The 23458-nt window shown below is 30.9% G+C and overlaps 1 protein-coding gene across 6 annotated transcripts in view; it reads right to left on the reverse strand.

Annotated features, from left to right (window-relative positions):
- Window positions 1-633: 633 nt before the first annotated feature.
- Window positions 634-23458, reverse strand: part of PPP1R12A (protein phosphatase 1 regulatory subunit 12A) — a 131443-nt gene continuing 108618 nt past the window's right edge. For 4 of the 6 annotated variants that reach the window (XM_025040957.1, XM_025040956.1, XM_025040958.1 and 1 more), the window contains 9 exons: window positions 22579-22700; window positions 20034-20099; window positions 18942-18986; window positions 15394-15410; window positions 14186-14321; window positions 12410-12514; window positions 8343-8390; window positions 5333-5383; window positions 634-2827 (listed from right to left, as the gene is read on the reverse strand). In XM_025040957.1, the coding sequence (XP_024896725.1) occupies window positions 2741-2827; window positions 5333-5383; window positions 8343-8390; window positions 12410-12514; window positions 14186-14321; window positions 15394-15410; window positions 18942-18986; window positions 20034-20099; window positions 22579-22700 (677 nt within the window). In that variant the 3' untranslated portion in view covers window positions 634-2740. The remainder of the gene's footprint in view (window positions 2828-5332; window positions 5384-8342; window positions 8391-12409; window positions 12515-14185; window positions 14322-15393; window positions 15411-18941; window positions 18987-20033; window positions 20100-22578; window positions 22701-23458) is intronic. The other 2 variants (XM_006923783.3, XM_006923782.3) reach the window with 1 other exon arrangement.

Here is a 23458-nt window from a genome sequence, read left to right on the forward strand (position 1 = left end):
AACAACAGTAATATCTATTGTTCTGTGATCAAGTACAAGGCAAGTAATGGGTAGTAGAAAGAAGAGAATTTAGTTATTGCATGAATTTAAACACAGTGCTGGATCAAAGTCCCCAAAAGAAAGTGCCTCTTATCTAGTTATAGTGTTAGTAGATGGGGTTGAACCTTGGACAAATCTAGGTTGGAAATGACCTAATATTTTACATTTCAATGGAATATTATCTTTATATGTATCCCCAAGCCTGTGTTTGCAGCTAAGAAAAAGCACAGGTTTAATTTGGAAACCATCGAATGTTTATGCAAATGAATCTTGCACTACAAAGCTACTATCTTGAAACTCACTGTTAGCATTATTTTTTACCCACTTATCATAAAAAAACTAGTTCTCAGATTCTGCACACAGACAGCTTTATGTAAAATATATAAACATTTGTCCAAGTTGGTACACAGATTGCATAAATATGGCAATTAAGATTGCATTTACAGATGTGCATGTACAATGTTGTGCAAATTATCACAATATTACAATTTCAAAAATTATTCAAATTGGAATCAAAGTAAAGCAATTAGTGAAAAAATACCCATGCAGAATTTAAATATCTCAGAACAAAATTTAAAATGTCTTCAGTAAAAGTTCACACATTTAAAATAGTTTTATTCATTTTATTTGTATATGTCAAAATACATTTTTATTTCCAAAATAGTGGGTTTTGCAACTAGTTTCATGCAGAAACAAGGTCTGCTCAATACTACCAATAAAATCAATATAGCACAGTAGCTGTTCAGTTTTAGATACAAAGAATAAATAACCTAAATACAAAACACTAAAATATTAGAAACATGTATTTAATCATTCTTCACAGGCATCCGAACTTCACAAGTATAATCCTCAGCATGCCTAACTGTTGTGCAACCAGAACATGTTGCAGTCACTCAAACCGATCAATTATCTGTATATTTTTTGTCCACGTAAGACCATGGAAATTCTCTATATTCAGACCCACCATTCATACAGTTCAAATATAACCAAAAATAAAATTCCCACCACTATCCTTGTACCTTTAAAAATCAAGAATCCTGAGCTTGGTAGTAAGAGCATAACCTTATATCGTCATAAAACCAATCGAAAGAGAGGACTTGAAATCCTGCTTACCAAAACACCTTTTCCCAACCCCAAAGTAATCTAAAATAGGCAGTAGAACACAATGACCTTTTAAAATGAAGGGGTACAAATTCACATTTAATATAGTATACAATACAATCAATAATACAATTAGCTACTATAAGCTTTACAATGTACAATTTATTCAAATGGCTGAACTGTTCAGTGGTTAAGGAGACAGTTATGTGCCAGAAAGATGTAATATTTTTTGCACGGTTTAATGAAAATATAAAAGCTATTTGTCCAAATAAAAGCCATCTTCACTATGTACTTGGTTTTACTTTTTTTTTTTTTTTTAAAAAAAGGCCACTGAAATGTATAAAATGGTCTGAACATGATGGTGGTATTAAAGTCAATGCCTCTTCACATGGCAATAACAGTGCATTTAACATTAATTCACGGGTTAAGTCTGAAAATGATTTCATAGCATCACTTTGGCTAGCACAACAGTTTTAGACAGCACTCAGATAAATATAGGTACGTGAAATGTGAAGCAATTTTCTTATGCAACTTTAATTATAGTTGAATACTATCAAATGAAAACTGAAAATAAAAGCACTTTACAGTAGAAAACTTTTATAAAGATAGGGCTCCACATAATGTGTTACTTTTAAAGTCTTTATATCACATTGTTAGCAAATTTTGTTTTTAACACTATTATGGAGTAGCCTACTTTCCATTAACAGACATTTGAAATAAGAAAATAGTCAAGCATGCCATGTGGTGGTTTAAAAATCAAAACAATACACTTATTTATATATACAGCATCACTCAGTACCTGCTAAAATGAATGTGAAGATTATAGAGTCTAACTTCTTATACTACAATAGTAAAAAACAAACAAAAACAAAAAAGTGACAAATGAAGGCAGAAAGTAGGACTTAAAAGAACCTAATCTCAATTGACTTTAAAGCATTCATATAAGAAATAAATGCATATTGCACAAACAGTGAAAGCAAATGTTCCACCAAGCAATTCAGTTCCAGGTGGGAGACAACACAGCATTAGACTAATACACGACAATGACCTCAGAAGACCAAGTGTTTTTTTATGTAAATGAGAAAGCTGTGAAAACATAGAAGAGTCTGCCACATGAAGAGTTAGAAGGAAAAACATACAAACCCAAACTTAGATGTAAAGCAAAAAAAATTTTAAATATCGAAAAACTGGAAAATGTGGCACATCAAAAAATGTTGAATAACTGTCTTCTGTGAGAGCTGAAAGTTTCTGTTGACACAAAAGTATTTATGTACAACTAAGGCTTACGGGTTAAATATCTGAGGCATATCTGGCCTTGAACACTTTCCTCATATGCTGGAGCTGTAAACAAGTTTTCTCAGTCATTAAAAAAAAAAAATCTTCTTCAGCAGCTGCATTAACATGAAACAATGGTCTTGATACTAGGGGGGGAAAAACCCAGAAAATTAAACAAAACAAAACTCCTAGATAAGAGGGCATTTGGCAGGATATCCGAAAATGACAGTCTCCAAGGATTCTTCCCACGTTTCCAGTGACTGTCAATTATGGTCCACTGGGTTACTAATATGTGCAATTCCATTACTTGCTGCCTTTTTTTTTTTTATTTGGAAAGTTTGCTTATAACTCTGATCAAGGCCCCGTTTTCATCCTTTAGCCTCTGGTTGTCTGCTTTCAGGTCTGGTAACATCTATAGGTGAAAAATAAAGAAAAAGTTTTGCTTCAATAAAAAGATAAAATATTTACTCTTAATAAATGTTATATTTTCACCACAAGACACATGAAAAAGCTTTGTCGGTTATATATATTTCTAGTGGCTAAAACATATATCAGGAAGAAAGGACGCCCCCCCCCCAATTTAAAGCTAATTAGTTTAATAAATGATGGAATGAAAGGTTTATTCTCCCAAAGTTATCAACTGAAATGTACTAAATCACTTGATATTATGACTTATAAGCACACCATATTAGAACAGCCAAGAAAATGAAGCCTGTTTTGTTAGGATAAAAGAGAGCTTAAAGGGAGCTCCTTTATGAGTTCCTGTCAGTAGCTAAACCAAGGCCTTTGCTTTATGTCAGACCTCAAACCATAATACTTACATAATTTCACAAAAAAATTGGTCTATTTGGGGAAATTCTGAGGGAGTTAGACTTGTTCTAAATTATTAATATTCCTTAAAGGATTCACCTACAGTATTAAGTTTAAGTGCCTAGTACAATGTCTGATCCAATAATAGGTGCTCACTAAGTGGTAAAGAAGCAATTATTACTATTAGAATAAATAATTTATAAGCCAAAGTAATAAGGCTGTATTTACGAAAATATTCAAGCACAGAGAAAATAATCGGTATTTGGAGCTAACAGAAAAACACACCTTCACATCCTCAAAACAAAGCAAATTAATTTTCTGTTTTACAGATGAACTGAAAGAGAGGGTAAAAATGTTCTAAGTTAACTGGATTTTCCACTAAGAATAATTTAAATTACATGTGCTCTGCCAGATTTGCTAGGAAATGAAATAGCTAATTTTGGACATTAAAATTTACTTTCCAAATATTTAGTCCTCTTCTTTAGCTTTCAAAATGTACTAAATTATCAAATTAAATAAAAACAAAACTTCTACTTTTAAAACTACTTCTTAAGCAAAATATTTATAAAGAGTCTAATTTTATGTAGATCCAATGAACTATTACCTGTGTTCAGACTGTATGGACACAAAATACACTAATCTAAAGTTTATGTATTAAGATACTTCTGTAAGAGAACTAAGTGAATATTAAGATGGCTCTGACTAAAAATGACATTATTTTGAAAAACAGGTAACATGCTTAATCTTCAGCTTCAACGTTTATTATATGCAAAATACATTTTATATTATTTATGCTCCACTTTCTTTCTAGTAAAGAATTTAAAATATAATAGCCATACTTTTAAGCCCTAAAATGTTTGTAGAGCCAAAAAATGTATACGAGCTTTGCAAAAGTACTGACAAGTCTTTTATTTAAATTCCTAAATCATTTCCTAATTTTTTGTAGTTTATCAGTCTCATTATACAATTAGTGACACTTTCTAACATTCTGAGAAGCCATGCATAATTAAAGTTATATGATAAGCTCCAGACAAAATGGCATTAATTTGTAAAAGTGAACTCAAGACACGCTTACTAATACAAAAACACCTGCCTGGCTCTACCAGGAAGAAATGATGAAACTATAAATTATAGGTTCACAGACTGCAGTTTCCTACAGAACCCTGAGCGCTTGGCTACCACTCTTGTCAAGGCCCTATTCTCAGTCAGCAGTCGTTCATTTAACTCTCTCAGAGTTTGCACTTGCTTTATTTGGTGCAGGTTCTGCAGGAATCAGAACATAGAGAAATAGAAAATAAAAAATAAGAAAATGAAAAAGAGTACAATAAAAATATAAAGAAGCACAGATAACAAATATAAGAAAAAAATTAAATCTTAAAAGAATATTCCATGAGATTTACAAAAGTAAACAGGGTAGTCCCAAAATTCCATATCAAAGAAAACATAAACAAAATCCAAAAAAATCTGTCTCCAAAGCCAGTCAATAACAATGTTCGAATAAGTAACCAAATAATTCAATAACAAAACATTTAAATCTCAAAATTCTAATTTTAAGGACACAATTTCCTATGCATTAGTTCCTTAATTCATAATTTGACAGATACTTCATGCAAGACAATGTGATAAGGGTTAATCAATTAACAATGCTATTTTTTTTCCTGCAAAAGATGTTCCTCCCAACATTCAAAAGAAATAGGTATTTCCACAGGTAATGTACAGTGTGATAAAATACAGCTCTGCCTGTCTACTACTCCTATGTCCTCTATTTTCCAAGGAGAATATTTTTATATTGATCTTTTTTCATGATTCATTCTCCAAAAAAAACAGTGTTATGTGGGATGTAAAGAATAAAAAATTCCAAATCTTACGGTTTTTATTGTCTAATCTGTTCTATACCTGAACATCAAAAGTGTCATAAAAATTAACATAAGATTTGAGTTTTAAATACTCTCCCAGCCCTGGATTTAGGAGGAAAGAGAAGCACAGATATAGATAAATCACAAATTGCACAAACAGCTTTGAGAACAATTAATGTAATCATAACATCTATAACAGTACTGTAAGATGTGAGTTCATAAACAGCACTATCTCTCATAGGTTTACTTACTTTGAGCTCTTCTTCCATTTCAGATATTCTTCTTTCTAGAGCTCTTCGTTCCTAGATCAATTTAAGGTACCAATATTAATTATATAATTATTATATTCTTAAATGTTCTTCTAAATTGTGAAACAGTGCCATTTTAGGATTAAAAATCAAATCAGGAGCAGTGTAGAAAAGGATGTGATGCCAGTGATATGTAAAGAGCTTTCCAAAATTTGAGAAAAAAAATATAAAGATCATTATTTCCAACATTTTCTATAAGCTCTTTCTTTAAAGCTTTGACTTCGTGGTGAGACATTACATAACATATTTAAACTATTTTTTTTTAGTTCACATAAAACTTAAGGATAGAATAAACCAACACTGTAGACTGAGGATTGTAGATAAAAGAAAAAAAAACACACAAAGATGCAATTATTCTAGTGATAGAAGCAGAAAAGCAAGACGCAAACATGCCTAAAAGATATGTACTTTAAAATTTCAATATGACTTAAAACAAGTTCATCTTTTCTATCTACAATGTTTACTAGCCATTACTTATCCAAATATTTAGGTTGATACTGTGTAGCATTAATGCAGTGAATCTAATGAAGAAACAAATGCAGTGTATATTTTATTTTAAACCACCTTACTTCAAAGAGTGTCAGGCAAAGGCAACATACATTATTGCAGTGCACTGTTTTATTTTCCCTTGAGTAATAAGCATTCTAGGGTGTTATGCAAAAAGCAAGCAGCAGTAATTAATGTGCTGTAAAACTTTGGTTAGGTCATACCGCCCAGAAGATACTGACTCTTGCCGGTCACCTTTCAGATACAAACCATTTAAATTTAGTTTAATCACACTGAAACTATTTCCAAGACATTCTTTCCCAGATTAATAATTAATGTTCATATTTAGTAAAGCAGTACTTTTACTATAAATGTTAATGTCTTTAGAGTATGTGATTTAAAAAAAAATATGGAATCCTAATAATAATCTTATAAGTACCATGTTATTCTATTATCAGCATGTTTCAACATTATTACAGACAAAAATGTTATTTTCTATAAACAGAACTTTCTCCTAGTTAATTATATAGCAAAATTATTAATCATTTTATTAAAAATGACAAATTCATAAAAACCACTGCATTTCTCAAAATAGTATGGCATTAGTGTCATATTTAATCCTCATAACTGTGAAATATCAAAAATAACACATTTTATCCCACTGACAGGTAACTGTCCCATCATCTTCAATTTTATTAGGTGCTTTCAAGATTTTTAACTACTTAGTGATAAAGCAACACAAGGATACTACCAAACTGCCTGGTTGCTGACTTGACAACAGTAAAGTTGCAACTTCTTATGTTTAACAGATAAACTTTTTAACGTTAAAGAATATGGTTAAGAGAAAATGCATGTAAAGGTGCAAGCAATTTCTTACGTATGACAAACTTATTAACACTAAAAAATATGGTTAAGAGAAAAGCATGTAAAGTGCTTAGCCCAGTACCTGTCTGGTAAGAGTATTGAATAAATGTTAGCAGTTATCATTAATACTATGATTAACAATGTATGTTAAATTGAGAGTGGATTAGGTACTTTGTAATTTATCTGCATTTGACAGAAAAAAGAGAAGGTCAGGTAAGAATGTCAGAATACAAAAACATGTATCGTGTGTGCTGAAGCCTAGATAAAATGGGACAGACATCAAAATGTCAGTTACCTCTCATGATGGGATTCCAGATGATTGTATTCTTTTGCTAAAATTTTTTGTAATAAACGTATACTGTTTTCATAAGAAGAATTAAATATTCTTAAAAATGTGACTGCCTCAAAAATGAGTATTTTGATTAACTATATAGTCTGTATCTATGTCTTTCATCTCAATCATTAGTATGGATAGAGGAATAATTTTTACTGTTTCTGCATATCTGAGATATAAAATTCAGTAAGTTATACTGTGAAAGGATATAATAATCAATATTAAATTTTATAAAATAAGCGAGTCTAAATTTTTAGTAATTATTAATTATACAACAGCTTTTTCAATGGCCCAGAATAATTTTTAAAACTTGTCAAAATCATAAGGTACAACTTGCTAAATGAAACAGGCATTAACAGACTGTATTTGTTTATTTACATGCTCTATTTTTTTTTTTTATCATTTATCTCTTTTTTTGTCAGAAGAGTAAATTGGCTGTTTTTTAAAATAGAATAGAAGAAAGTGCTTTTATATCATGTCTCAGGATTATTTATTCTTTGATCTAGAAATCATAGCTGCCCAGGATGTAATTTCTTCTCTGGTTGAAACCTTGCCCATCTAGCCACTGCTTACTTGCATGCAGATACTCTTTTGAGTACTTCTTTAACTTTTGATCATTTATACATTTTCAACTGCTCAGACTAAACTTGTAGAGTTATTCCTATGGCCTTGAACAATAACAATAATAAACGAAGAGAAAAACAAGTGAATATATCATAGCAGATAAAAAGTTGTAGAGAGACATGAAATGGTAAAAGGATTTTCTTGTAATCAACTTTTTTGGTTTAAAATAGTCTAAGTTAAATATTTAAACTCAAAATTAAATTATTATTAAATTAACTTAAAAAAGAATTCGAAAATTTGAAACTTTAAAAACTATTTCAAGAATGGAAGTATTTTAATTTTGCAAAGAATTAAACTAAATGTATATATGATTAAAATGTTTTAAGTATATCACCACAGAAAATCAAAGAGATAAAAGGCATTTCAAAAATATCAGTCGCTATCACAATGTGTATTTCAGAATCAAGGCAAGATATTTTTTAATCCATTAAAAGAATAATATGGTAAAGTAAGTCTTACTTAACAAGGCAATTTCACATCTAGATAGATCCCATAGAAGCTAAGCTAGAAAACATTCTAATTAAATTAATAAGTATTAATTTAAACTAAAACTACCATCCATAAAAACTAAGAAAAACCTACCATTACTTACACAGAACAATAAAGGTAAACAATGATTTGTTATTCAATAACATGGACACTTACCCTTTTTTCCATTTCCAATTGTGACCTATCAGCAAATCTTTCTTGTCTCTGTAAGAAAGTAAGAAAGATATAAGAGATATAAGTACAATAGAAATGGGGGGGCCCATAGTAACTCTCCTCGAGTGGTGTTCAAAGAAATCACACCACTCAAGTAGAGTAATACATAGGTGTGAGTAAAGAAAAGAGAAAACAGGGTTTGTACTGAAATAATAAAGAGTTAAATACTTAGAAATAGAATGGTCACAGCTCTCACAGTGTACGTATCACTTTTCCTCAGGTCTTTACATAGTTTTGCTAGGGGTAAGGATGGGTGAATACTGTGGAACAAATCCCAGAACACCCTAGTTTTCCCTCCTATACTCAAGCTCTTTCCTTTCCTAGACCACCAGGTGGAGTGGCTAATATGAAATGTGATTATGACCAGGTTGAGTTACTCTGTATCCATGCAGGCAGACCAATAAATCTCTCTGTCTCTGTCTCTCTCTTTGCTTTTTCATTCATCCATGCCCCAGAATTGAGAAGAAGGTTCTACCTACTGGCACTTGTAAGAAATCCAAGTTATGTAGCTTTTCTTCTTCTGGTGAGCTCAAGTCTCTTATTTTCTCTTGCTTCTTGTACAATGCAACCGACTCAAAGTAAATAACATGTTGACATTTGGAAGAAGACCCTTGGGCTCTTAAGCCACATGTTGCACCAAATACCAGAGAGCTCTGCATCTGGATGTTGTGCACAGGCTCAGTTAAAAACAAGTGGTATCTTAGTCATTAACACTGAACCTTTCTTTGGGATTCCTGGTCAATTTGCTGAAAATGAATTCATCACATGACTCATTCCCCAAAAGCCAATTTGCTGAATAACCAATTTACCGAAAATGGTTTTTGACAACTTTAATAAGAGTGCTCTTTTATGACTATTAACTGTCAAATATGCTTAAAGAAATGTTTTTTTCATTATCGACTAAGCACAACTTCACTGTTTAATGTGGCAATTTATAAAACATTTCTTTATATAATTTTCACTTCTGTCAACCATTTAGACATTCATGTTTTAGTATCATTAGGACTTGTAACCAAGTTAACTTTTAATCCTGTTTCCACAATTTCTTTTTTATGGTTATGGTATATAAAATTTAAAGATCTAATCATGGCCAAGTATCCTCATTTTTTTCCTGTTGTTTTAAATGGTTTTGTCTTTGTGCTTACTCTTTCTGAAAAAATAAAAGTTGATGTATTTCAGTTGCTTATTGTTATAAATGAAATTAGAAATTTGTAATATGATGAGACTTTCAGTTAATTCTGATTTCTTTTTGATGTTTTTAAATTTAAATCTATATTTTAACTGCTAGAAAAGTAAAACAAAGGCTAGTATACTACTTGAGGGTATATAAATGAATCCTAAAAACACTTAAAAGACTAAAAAGTTTTAAAATTACATTCAAAAGCACATGAAAGAAATCAGAAATAGCTGGGACAATGCCATCACATATAAGTTAAATAAATTTTATATAAAAAATTGGTATTTTATTAGAGATTTTATTCCATATGGGAACATTTTAGCAAATTTATAATAAACCTACCAATTTCTTAATTTAAAAATAATCAACTTTAATTAACATTTTTTGTAAATATTCTAGTTAAAACATGTTAAAATCACAATTAGTAAATCTGGTGAATTAACATGTGACAAAAATAATCAGTCATCAAACCAGTTTCTGGTAAATTAGCCTATTTCTCTCCCTTGAAGACTACACATGGAGAAAGGAAGGAATCAAGGATTCTAGAGTCACTTGGCTAAATACTACCAAGTACACCTAAACTTCAAGATTAATTCTTAGTAGGATGATATTTCCCTTGGAAAAATTCCATGCAACTATCAAAATTCCCTCATCTATGCACATTCGTGAATAGTTATGGAAGCAATGCTTTAAAAAAAACCCCAAGTGAAAGACTCTCAGTAGACTAAATGCACAAGATAGTCTTAAGTTGAACAAAAAGTTTAATGTCTATAGGTTTTATTTTTATGTGTACCCTAAATTTTTAAAATAACATTTACATAGTTTTTCCAATTAAGATATTAACTTTGAATATTTACTCAATCTCTTATATTATTACCTTTCCCATAATTAATTCAGTACATTGGGCATGATTATTCAATGTCTGTGAAGGCAGAAACTGTCGTATTTTTTAATCTAGTCATTTGTTTCTCTGGCTACAGTTGATAGATCAGAAATTTGTTTATGACCCAAAGGCAGCTTGCTATAAGTTATTCAGGGTTCCATGAAATGGTCACTAACAGGACTGTACCATGCTTATAATTAATTGGCTAATTCTATCAGTTCTCCTCTCTTGTACAGATTATATGAGAGACAGAAAGAATTGGATGACAACAGTTTAGGCAGAAGAGCAAAGAAAAACAGAGAAGGCAGTAAGTAGTGGAAACAATTAGCTGACGATTAGCCACGTCGCCATTATGACAGGACACTAGAGAGCAATGGACATTTGTATTTAGAAAACATTATTACCAAATCTCTAGAGCTAAAGCTATTTTCAGAGACCTAGTTATAATATTTTTATGTGTGGAGGGTCACTAAGCTACTAACGCAACCTGAAGGATGATGACATTCCAGTTTACCATGAAGCCTTGGGATAAGCCAGCAAGTTTTAACATGAATGACATTCCCAGTTTTTGTGACATCTCACTATGAAATGTGTTCTTGTTCTTCTTTGTGTATCTTTTTATTTCCATTTTTTAAATTAAATTTATTGGAGTGACGTTGGTTAACATTATGAATTTCAAGTGTACAATTCTATAATACATCATCTGTATATTGCATTGTGCACTCACCACCCCAAGTCTAGTCTCCTTCCATCAGCATATATTTGACCTCCTTTACCCTCTCCCACCTCACTACCCTTCTCCTCTGGTAACCACCATACTATTACTTGTATCTATGAGTTTGTTCTGTTCGTTCTGTGTATCTTTACAAGTAAACTCTCATTAACTAATAAAATCTGAAGAGACTTCATAATCTCAAAAGGTTAGCCTGACCCCAGGAATTTTAGTACAGCTTCCACTGTGCATAGACAATTGCTTCACAACATAATAGTGGTTAACAACAACAAAAAGGGACCTGATAACAACTATAAGTTCAACGTAGAAAAGTATGCAGTATCATTTCTAGACCTGGAGATGACATTTTAGATCAGTGCCTTCGAACTGGATTCCAAGAGCTGTACTGCAGAAATGTGTTTATGCTAAAAGGTCATGTGCTAAATTTAAACAAGCTTGTTTTCTTAAAAATTATAAGACTCTTAGAGCCTTTAACATATAAACAGATCCTATGAAACCTCCGAGATGTAGAATATATAGTATTTCCAAAGTTTCTTAGATCGCAAAGTAGGGTTTTTTATTTTTTTGTTTTTTTTTGATATGGACGCAGGAGGAAAAGGAAGAGGGAATGTGCCTATTACAGTCTCCCAGAACTAGTGTTCCATGGAAAAAGAGCTTGGGAAACAATTCCTAGATCATACACATCCTGGATCAAATGTACAAGGTGACTGAGTTCTATTTTGCTATCCCAATTTTCTTGTCTAAAATTATCACCTCTAAGCTGTTGCACTGAAGGTAAAAGTAGTGATGACTAAAATTATCTTTTTTACAGCATTACTATTATTAAATCACTTTTTTGAACAAGAAATATTCATAGTGAATAAAAATTATAAAGAAATTTTATAACTTTAAGAAGATTCTGTATAGATGCTTTTAATGCCTGTGACATTTGGTATGCTGGAAATAAGCATTTAAATCCTTCGTGTACCACAACATAGGTATTAAAAGGCTTAAAAAATATTTTGTCTTTCCACTATGAGGCTATACTTCTATATTTTTAATTTACTTTAGGAAAAAGTTATCAGTAAACTGTGTTATCTTGTTTCCTTCTTACTAATAAGCTATCATCAGTAACCAAACTTATATTTAAAACACTAGAGAACATTTCAACGCAATCTTTTAGACAGAAGAAATCACAGCCATTACCTTTAGAGTAACAAAGAGAAAAAGGTACAAACCTGGGTGGCCTTTTCCAACTGCAATTTAAGATCCGTCAGTTCCATATTTGTATCATGTAGCTGTGCTTTCAGCTTTTCATTTTCAGCTAGAATTTGTTCATAAAGCTATAAAAATAAAGGGAGAGGATCAAATTACTTTCTTGCTCTCTTAATATTTTAAGATTTCCTACTGATTTCTTTGCAGTATTAAAACAGATAATGTAATATATGGGTTACTAAAGGATACATTAAAAATATATTTTAATGCTTTTTGGTTGCAAGGCAGAAATTTTTGATTATGCAGGTGTTTGTTCCACATAAACTCTTAAAAATTAGTGCCAGTATTTAAAATTTAAATACTTCTCTGAAAAATCTGACTTTTCAGTTTCCATTAATAAAAGTTTAGTTATCTGATAGAGAGGGATCACATATCTGCAAGCAGCGATAGCTAGAGCTAAAGAGCCACTGTGATCTTCAATTATAGTCTGTGAACTTTTTTGCCTATCATTCCCTCTTGAATCTCTAAGAGTAAGATGGAGTACCAATTGCATTAATAATTATACTTATATGTACTAAAGTTAAAAGGAAAGTGAAATATTTCTTGAACACTCATAACACCTGAATCTACTACTTCTTTTTCCCTCATCTCTACTACCACCACCATAGACGGCTATAATCAACTCTCATATAGACTATTCCAATACTAGAATTGTTCTCCTGACCTCCATCTAACCTGTTTTATGTACAATAGCAAGAGTTAACTTTCCAAAATGACCACCTCATAATTTCCATATGCCAACCATTCCATTAACCACCCGTTTCATTACTTTATAAAATGTTATATAACTTTGTTGCACACTTTATAAAACTGTTAGAGGATAGATAACTTTCAATTTTTAAAGTATACATTCATTAGTATGATTGTATGATAATGTCTGTCTCTCTCACTACATGGAAGATGCCCATAAAAGCAAGGACAATATCTCCATTACCATTGCCCATGAGTGGAAGCTCACTCACTATTTAGTACAGTTCAGTGACTAAATCTTATTCATAATGTAAACTGACCCTCTACCTTCCTTCTACAGCTGATTGGGCTCGTAAGCAAGTGGATAATTCAAATAGCTGTCAAATACCTGGGGACATGTACAAATTCCACAAGTCTTTTTTTCTTCCAACAAACTTCATTAGGTTTATTCTAAGCTCACAATATGAAGAATCGTTAACAGTGAGAATCCTAGATTGTTCAGCTTCCGTTTCTCAATCACTTCCGTCCTTAATCATTAACAGTAGCTGAGCTACCACAAGTTTTTCAGTTACCTAGAAAAAACTGTATATTTTCCTAGGAAAAGCCATAATCTTTGGCTGCGTCCTATTAACAAATAAAAGTGTGTGTGTGTGTGTGCGCATGTGTGTGCATGTACACAACACGCGTGCGCGCACACACACACACTCACACACACTGCATGTGTGTGCATGTACACAACACGCGCGCGCGCACACACACACACACAAACCTCTCTTTGCCTAAATGCCCCTTTTTAGCTCAATCATAGTATCACAGTACTGGTTTGAGACATCACATGTGAAATAAAGTCTTGGGTACTTTCCCCCTTTTTAAAAAAATCAACCAACAAAATAAACAGCTATTTATATTCTACTTATCATTAATTCCTAAAACAAAATTAAAGCAAGTTATTTTAAGATGCTGATTTCATTATGAGTTTCTAGGAATATCTCAACATGTATATTTAAACAGATTATTTTTAATTAAATATAACTAAATAACCCAAGTACCTTTTTAAAGTCAGTGGAGTCATCCTTTTCTAGCCTGCTACTGTAAGGTTTTCTTTCTTCTAAGTAACCATATGATCCAGAGCGACCCAGCAAGGAATCATACCGATCACTAGCTGATGTGGAACAGGTTTCATATCTTCAAAAGATGAGTTTAAGTCAAAATCTTTATTATGGGCTTTCACAACTTACATTAACATGCATCCTATTATATATTAACTTAATATTCCAAATAGTAACATTCTCCCTCCTCTGTTACCTAATTAACTTTTGTAATACATATAATAAATGGAAAGTTATTTTTAATATTACTCATTTCTATTACTTGAGGAAGAGATTCAATATTTCTGTATCTAAGTCAAAATTTATTTCGCAAAATGATAAATTATTTCAAAAATTTTAATTGTACTTTTTTTTCACATTTTAACATCTTTGAAATCAGAACATGACTTCAACTGATGGTGTATAATAGTTTAATTGATAGCTCTTTTTCTTAAGTCATATATAATTGTACTTTAAAATTAGTAACATTTTTTATTTGAACTGTAGTCTATCTAACTACAGTGTATAGATAATAGGTTTCTCCTAAACAAGAAAAACATATCTCATTTGTAAATGTGAATTCTCTTCTTATCTGGTTCTAAATTTGGGTTTACCTTTTCTGATAAACGCTACTGCCTCTATATTTCAATTCAATAAATCATCAGTATTTAAAAATTTGTTCTTGATTTTATAAGGCGTTAGTTAACACTTATGGGTAAGAAATGGAACGGAGATTAGATTCAAGGATATTATAAAAGATTTCTCAAAAGATCAACAATTTGAGCTAGGTAACACTTCCCAGTGTCTTCACTGGCTTTCTTTTATTTAAAGCAAAAAAGATTCTGAATACCTAATAAAATATCTGGTGGGTTTCATCAGCCTCTGATATTAATAATGAGATAGTCATTGCTGAAATAACTTAGGAAGCTTAGGAAAACAAGAAAATTTGTCACTGTTGTAAAGATTTAATCTAAGTGACTTACTGTGACTACTGAACTAGAAGTACAGTCTTTGACAGAGAAAGTAATAACAGTTACTCGGTCATCTAAATATCGATAGATTTTTATTACTCAAAATATTTCATCAACTTACAAAATCCATAAAAATTTAGCACCATATTGTTAGAAAGGATAAAAATTAGAAGGTGGTCAGTAAGAGGTAAAACATACCTAGAAATAGAATCCGTCTGAAAAGAAAAACAAACATAGGCATACTAAATTTTTATGCTCTCATTAAAGTAATTTATTGATTAATCAGTATATTTAACATAACATCAATACTGTTTTCACACTATTTATCATCTATTTACTATATACTTTCAACTTTAATATGGTTATTCTTAGACATTCTAGAACACAGAGTCACTATATATTTTTACATTCACAATTCCATACAATTACATTTAGCAATTTAAGGTCATCTTTTGTGAATTCCTACAAGTGCCATCATACAGTATTTTTTAATTAAGAAAAAAAATTTGGAGACCTAGACACATATTCATTACTTATACCCATTCAACAGGAAAAAGTATTTACATTAAGAAATGTCAAGTTTACTATGTGACATCTCAAAGCAACTATTTTCATCATTTTATCTATTTTTGAGGCAATAGCATGAGACAAACAAATGAATACCTATGGTATTTTATATACAACAGTATACACACATTTTGTTTAAAATTTACTTTCTTGGAAATCCAGCTATACATACTCTAAAGTTTAGAAATTAGGGGAGAGAAAATTATGATTAATTTTCCTACACTAGTGGTATGCTGTATTAAAGTTCCAATAACTTTTCTTATCCAAGTGGTAAAATAATTAATAGGATAAAAATAGTCTCACTGGGGGTCAAAGTAGTTTTTTTTGGTGGTCATCTTTAGTTGTTTCTCTTTCTGTTGAAACACTCACTGAATCAGTAATTTTCAGTAAAGTAACTCTTCAGAAATGGTGTGTTAAATTTCTGAATTTAGCTATTTGTATTTCCCATTTTATTTATCTTCGAGTGCATTGTAAAATTATTTGGTTCCTTAGGGACTGTTTGAAGTCTAATTCAGACTAAAAATGTCTTACTAAAGTCTCTTTAAATTTCCTTTGCAAAACCAATTTTGCATGTTTCCTATTTTTTAATCTAGCTTTATTATTGACTTATTCTATAGTTTTATAAAAATTAACAATTTTAAGTTAAATTTTAATTTTCAAGATATTCAAATTCATAAACTACTAAATTAGTAGACCTTGAAAGTTCTCATCACAAGAAAAAAACTGTAAAAAACTTTCCTAATATATACAAATATCGAATCATCATTTTGTACACCTGAAATTAATATAATGAAATATGTTAATTATATCTCAAAAAGGGAGCAGAAACAAAAGATATTCAAATTCAGGAAAATATCTATGCCTGAACTAAAATGTGTACATATCAAACAAAAACATCACAATCTCTTCTCATAGTTTGAACTTTAGTTCAGTGATTTAAAATTTAAGATAAATAAAAATTCTAAGCAGTCACAGAAATCACTCAAATTCTATTTCTTTGTCTTTAAAAATTATGGTGTTATTTAAAAAATATTTTTAAATTACGGTAAAAAATATGTAACAAAATTTAACATCTAAACCACTTTTGAGAGTAGAGTTCAGTAGTGTTAACTCCATTCACATTGTTGTGCAACAGATCTCTACAACTTTTCATCTTGAAAAACCGAAAGTCTACACCCACTGAATATCTCCATATAGCCTCCTCCTCCCAACCCCTGGTAACCACAACTCTACTGTTTCTATGAGTCTGAATACTTTAGATATCTCAGATAAGTGGAATCAAACAGTATGTGATTTTCGTGAACGGCTTATTTTACTTAGCATAATGTCCTTGCTCATTGTGTTTCAAAATGTCTTTTTTCAAGGTAAAAGTATTCTTTTAATTTTTCTGATTACAGTATCATAAGCTTATAATATAAAAAATTCCTCTATAATTCCCCATCCCTCCAATTCCCTAGATAACCACTGTTACCACTTTTTGTACACATAGCTATGTAAATACATATACTATCTATCCATGCAAATATATTTTATTTAATCGATTCCCTACCAATAGACATTAGGGTGTTTTCAATATTTTGCTTTAAGAACCATGCTGCTATGAATCTCTTATAGATTTATCTTTATATACCTCAGTCATTTACTTGGGAATAAATTTCTAGAAGTGGAATTGCTAAGCTAAAAGGCATGAATGTTTTAGCAAAGCTTCTGATTTGTATTGCTAATCTCCAAAAGTATGAAATTCTTATAGTTTCAAAATCTTATAGGAAAATGTCTACATTAATACTAACTATTCCAAATCTGGACATTATTAATCTTTGCCAATTTCACTTTTGTATTGTTATGTCTTTGGTTATTATTGAGATTAAATGCATTTTCAAGCTTATTGGACCTTTATATTTCTTCTTTTGTAAATGAACAAATTTTATGTATTACCTCATTTATTTTTTACTGTCTTAAATAGTACAAATACTAGTCTTTTAAATGTTATAAAAGAAAGCTAAGATTATTTACTTTTACTGAGCAAAAATGTGTCTCAATTTTAATAAGGGTATCTTCTATTACATTCTAGCTTAATATATTTAAATAATCAAATCTGTTAATCTTTTCTTTATAGTTTCTTGCTTTGGTGTCATACTTAAATTCTTGATTAATTACTAATGTCTTTTAGATGGTTTTACCACCCAGTGGCTTAATGAAAGCAAATCATAATAACCCACATGACGGAAGCACCATTTTTGAATAAACAATAATTCAAATTTTCTGTGATAAAATTTATCAATTTTCTTTTAACTTATATCCTGAAGGTAGACTGCTTGAGTTTCACATGCTGTTCAGAATTTTCAAGAACTTTTAGGTATCTGACAATTTACTTTTCTTTGAAGCAAAAAAGCACATGCCAGAAAATCACTTTTCAATGTGGTCAACTTAGATTCTATAAACTCAACAGCAGTTTTGTTATCAAACACACTTTTGAGGTAATAATAACACTATTTCAGAAAATGCACAGAAGAATTTTAATGCTCATAATTTTTCACATAAAAGTAAGGGCTACTGCTACACATTTTCAAGAGAGAGCAGCACAGTTGTTGGGTAGAAGCACTTTACTAGTCAACTGTAGAAGACAGACACTGTGGGTTAGTGTCTTAACTTCCTAGTGCAGCAGTCATTAGGTTTAGGTGAGATGGTATGTAGCCGCATTAGTAGCACAATGGCTGCAACACCTCGGTGGTGGGCCTTGTCTGACCTAAGCCAATTATAATCTCAGCCGTATGAGGTAAACCAGCCTGAGGATAAAGCTGACATAGAGGGTTGTGTAATATAACTGGAGTACAATAAATTCTTTGTTTAATCCAGTTTGAGTTGTTTTCTGTTACTTATAACTGAAAGAATACTAGCACAAAGCAAGATCTAAACAACTCTCTATTTAAAATGAACAAAAACTATTTAAATTGGCTGGTATTAAGAAAATTTTCTTCTTAGAAAACAATGTTCTACTCAACCTTAATGTATTTCATGTATAATTTTGACAGTAAAATTTAAACACAATGTATATCAATATGTTTCAAAGTCACAGCTCCACCCCCACCCCAGCCTCCTGGGATGCGGCATCTGTGTGTGATAAGGCAGTGAGAAACATCAATTGGGGATGATTTACTAATTCCCTCCCTCTTGTTTACCTGTCCATTATTTTTCTTTGAAAGATGAGACTTCATAGGGTACCACTGGGAAAGAAAGATGATGGACAGGTTTATAGAATATTATAAACCAGAGACATAGGTACATTTGAAAAGTGTTGATGATTGCTAGGCAAAGGGTTTAAAAGTGACAAAGCTTTAGCCCTGCAAATAATTTACTTGTTGAAGTAATTAATTTCTCAATCTGTCTGGCCACCTAAAGATAAAATAAAAGTACCATTTGGGTCAAAACAGGCAAACCTGGCCCTAAAAGTAATATCCACAGTCACCTGGCACAGGTAACCAATGTCTGGTCACTTAGCATTATTACAGATCCTTGATGACTAAAGCATATATTAACTCTATTTAGGAACTCCAGTTCAAAATGAAGAAATGAGCAGAATGCCATTTCAGGCTATAAAGTACTGAGTCTATAAGATTAGAACTCACTCAATACTGAATTAGGGGGAAGCTAGTGGGACTTTTCACCATTTGCAAATACTGCAACTTTAAGTTTTGAAACTTGCCTTAGTTTCTTCATCAGTATTGAGGAGGGCGAAAAGAGCTCTTTTCAGAAGATTGTTGAAAAGATTAGATGTGTTAATGAATGTAAAAGTGTTTCAGAGACACTAAATTTCTAAACAAATATAAAGAAAATTAAAAAGGCCTATTGTCTTCTCCAGCACAAAACTCTTTCATTTAACAAAACTAACATCTACTACTTCTGGATATCTTTTAGATAGTTTCTTTGGTAAAGGGTATTACTCTTTTTTCTGTTTTTCAACTTTGAAGATTAATTTACATACAATAAACTACATCCATTTACAGTACAGTTTGATGAGTTTTGACAGTTGTATATATCTACAAATCTACCACTACAATCAAGATTTGGAACACCTCTACGACCTCTACAATCTTGTTTGTGCCCCTTTCTGATCCCTCCATCTCTGATTCCAGAGAACCACTGTTAAGTCTATCCCCAGCACTCAGGTACAGTGTGTAGTAACTGTCTTGCATGAATAAATATATACACAGGTAAAAAGTAATCCTTAAGAAATATGAATACGTCTAAATAAAAAAAATATAGCTTTTTACCTGAGTTTCCTTCTTATTGGATCCCTCTTCTGTATCTGATTGTTGTTCTTGTTCATTTTCATCGCTCTAAAATAGATTGTCAATTTATTTTAGAAAAGTTAAGATAAATGTCAAACAGTTGATATTTTAATATTTTAGGGCTTTTCTAATTTAAAATGACCCTTGAGAAAAATTTACACCAAATCGATCAAAAAGAAAAACTGATTTTTAAGTGGAAATTTTCCTACCCTAACTGAAGGAAGCCTATTTTATTTGCATGGTACATCGAACTAGGTTAGCACATATGGTGAAGAAAGACCATCTACCTAACAACTGAACTAGGAAACAGGTTAGGGTAAGGAAGCTGGAGACCTAGCATGAGAAAGAAGACATGCCATTTTATATTGTAATGATATTGCCAGTACTTTATCAATGTAAGTACTATTTACCTGCTCAATTATAATGAGGCAGCAAAAATAGGAAATTCAATATTTTAAGTAAGAAAAGCTAGATTCTATACACTTAGCAAGATTTATGCAATAGCCCTATTACGTTTAGGTAGTCTGTGTCCATCTAAAATTTCTTGAGAGTTTACAGCACACCAAATAGAAAACCAAAGTCTCAGCACACTAAAAGCCTAGACTCTAGACTATGGGAATATCCTGTTACAGGGCCTTGAACAACTAAATAAGCCCTAACGGTTTGAAAGGAAAAAAAAGGGAAATCTGTATTCAAATAATAAATATATTAATACCACATCATGAACTGAGTGTACACACTGCAGTTTAATGAGAGAATACAGGAACTGAAGATAAAAAAAAGCAGGAAGCTCAGCGGTCCTGAAAAATAGTAACAGCAAATAAAAGAGAATCTAATAATATAACAGGAAAAAGCTGCCTACATCGCTTTTTCTTTCACAGAGCCCTTGGTTCTTTTGTATTTTGTATGATATAGGTTCAAACATGCAGCTATGAAGGGGAAAGGACATCTGTGCTTTGATGGCTCATTAGAATGCAATTCAATGCAGGCTCAAATTAAAAAGACGAGTTTTGCTAATATGGATTTCAAGAATAATCTTTATAATGCTGGTTAAGTGTACAACTCCAGACAGTAGAGTTTTAAAGGGAGACTTGGTCTGAATAAAACTGGGGAAAAAGAAATACTATACTGTAATAGATACAGCTTTGCCTATGAAACTCCTAATATATGAGTTATTAAGATAATTTTAAATACTGAGTTACTGTTTGAGTACTAAGACTGGTTTTATTTTAGTTATTAAAATGTTACTAGGCAATCAAAAAAATTAACCATACATCATGTACTTCCTGATGGAGAAACAAAAATACCTTGCCAAAAGAATACAGAACCAGAATCTGATCGATTTTGTATCTGCAACTATCAAGTGATAGGAAATAGAAAAACTACATGAATGCGTTAAAACTATACTTCCGGGATATGAGAACTTATCCAGTTCATTAGAAAATAATTTTAAGAAACAAAAAGTGGAATAGAGGGAGAAACTTACTGATTTTAAAGGAGACTTTAAAGAAATAATTAATCATAATGTATGGTCCTTATTTGGGTCCTAATCAAACCAACAAAGTATAAAACTACAACAACAAATCATTTACAGCATGTACGAATTAAGTGGATAGTAAAACTGACTGAATATTCAATATTAAGAATTTAGTGTTGTTATTTAATAATAAATGTAATCATGATATTCTGACCATTTATTATCTGATAACACATACTATTTTTTTAAATCAAATTTTAATAATTAAAAAATAAGTCCTTATCACTTAAAAATATATACTGAAAATTTTACAGAAAAAATGATATGATAAGATTTTCTTCAAAGTAATATGGAAATTGGAGTAGTGGTGGAGATTTAGCTTAAATAATGAATGCCTGAAGTGGGGTCTACTTTTCTGTTACTTTTGTATGGTTGAAGTTTTCTATATTAAAGATTAAAAGAAAAAAATGGAAAAAAATCAAGAGATTAAATGAAACAAATTATGTTTGTCCTTCTGTAGTTATATGCTGTATTAAAACAGTATAAATTTCACATTAACAATGTTCTCCTGTGTATGAATAGCAATGCCAGGCACACGATCAGGGATCAGGTAAAAAATTAAATTCTATAGGAGTAATTGTTATAATTTTGTAAGTAAAGCACTGCTTCTAACCAGTATCACTTGAGATGGAAATAATTATTATGTATATTTTAAAATAATATTCATGAAAATGGGATTAAGTATCCTTTCAAGAATTTCTAAGGTAAGGGAGTTTAGTTATTATACAATAATCAATATATGTATACTGAGCTGCAGCCATTATTTTTATTCCAAAATTAGGACAAAGCTCCTGCTTTTAATACCAAAAATTGAAGTAGTTAGTTGTTAACTATCCTTTATAAAGAACTCTTTTTAATTAATAATTTGACTCAAAACACATAGTGATGATCTAAAAAATATATAACCTGAGGCGTATAAGAAATTATTAGTATGTACTTTTGAAAACATTAAGCATACTATCAAGGAGTTATATTTTAATAGGTTCTCACATCTTGTGTCCAGAATGAAACTCCTGTAGATCTTCTTTTCTCTCTTGGTCGCCGTCGTTCTCTGATTGATTTAGGTTGTGATTTATCTTCTCCTTCTTTTTCCTCTTCTCTCTTTTCTCCTTCTGTTAAGGATTCAAATGCACCACATAGTAGCAATATATCTTGATGGTATTTTGCAAGGCAATGTAAAAACAATTCTAAGTTAACCTTCTTTTGAAACCTTCTAAAATTCTCTAATCATTATTAAGTTTTGCCCCTCTTAGTGCCCCTAATAACACTTGGTTTAAACACGTATCTGCAGCTCTCATCGGGTATGTTCTTGAGGATCAAGACTAGAACTAATTTTAATTACTTCATTTTCCTAGTGTCTAAAACAAAAGTTTTGCTCAAAAGACACACTTAATAATATTTACTGAATAGAAAATAATTGAATCCTAAGAAGAGAATAGGTTCCACTTATTACCATCTGATAGAGAAACAGTTACTATACTCAAAATTATCACTTCAAGAAAACAAATGGTTCTTAATTATGGAACAGCTAGTAGGTATCATATAAATTTATCAGTTTCTGCTTCTACTATTATTCCCAGTCCTCATTCTGCAGAATAAATACAGCATTCATTTCATTTCCATTAGCTAGGATCTAAGAGCAAATCCATTTTTTTCTAGAAAAAAATATTTATCTTTAAATATTTAAATTTAAAATTTAAATCATTTCTTCAAGTAAAAAAATTGGATGTTATAAAAATATTAGTCATAAAATTTGTTTTCTTCCTGAGACAGTTAAAATGACTTCAGACTTATATACTAGAAGAATATTAAGGCCTTTGACTATGGTTTAAAGAGTAACATATATAAAACAAAGTAATGTTAAAATAAT

This window comes from Pteropus alecto, unplaced genomic scaffold (assembly GCF_000325575.1).
Source record: "Pteropus alecto unplaced genomic scaffold, ASM32557v1 scaffold76, whole genome shotgun sequence".
Classification (NCBI taxonomy): domain Eukaryota; kingdom Metazoa; phylum Chordata; class Mammalia; order Chiroptera; family Pteropodidae; genus Pteropus; species Pteropus alecto.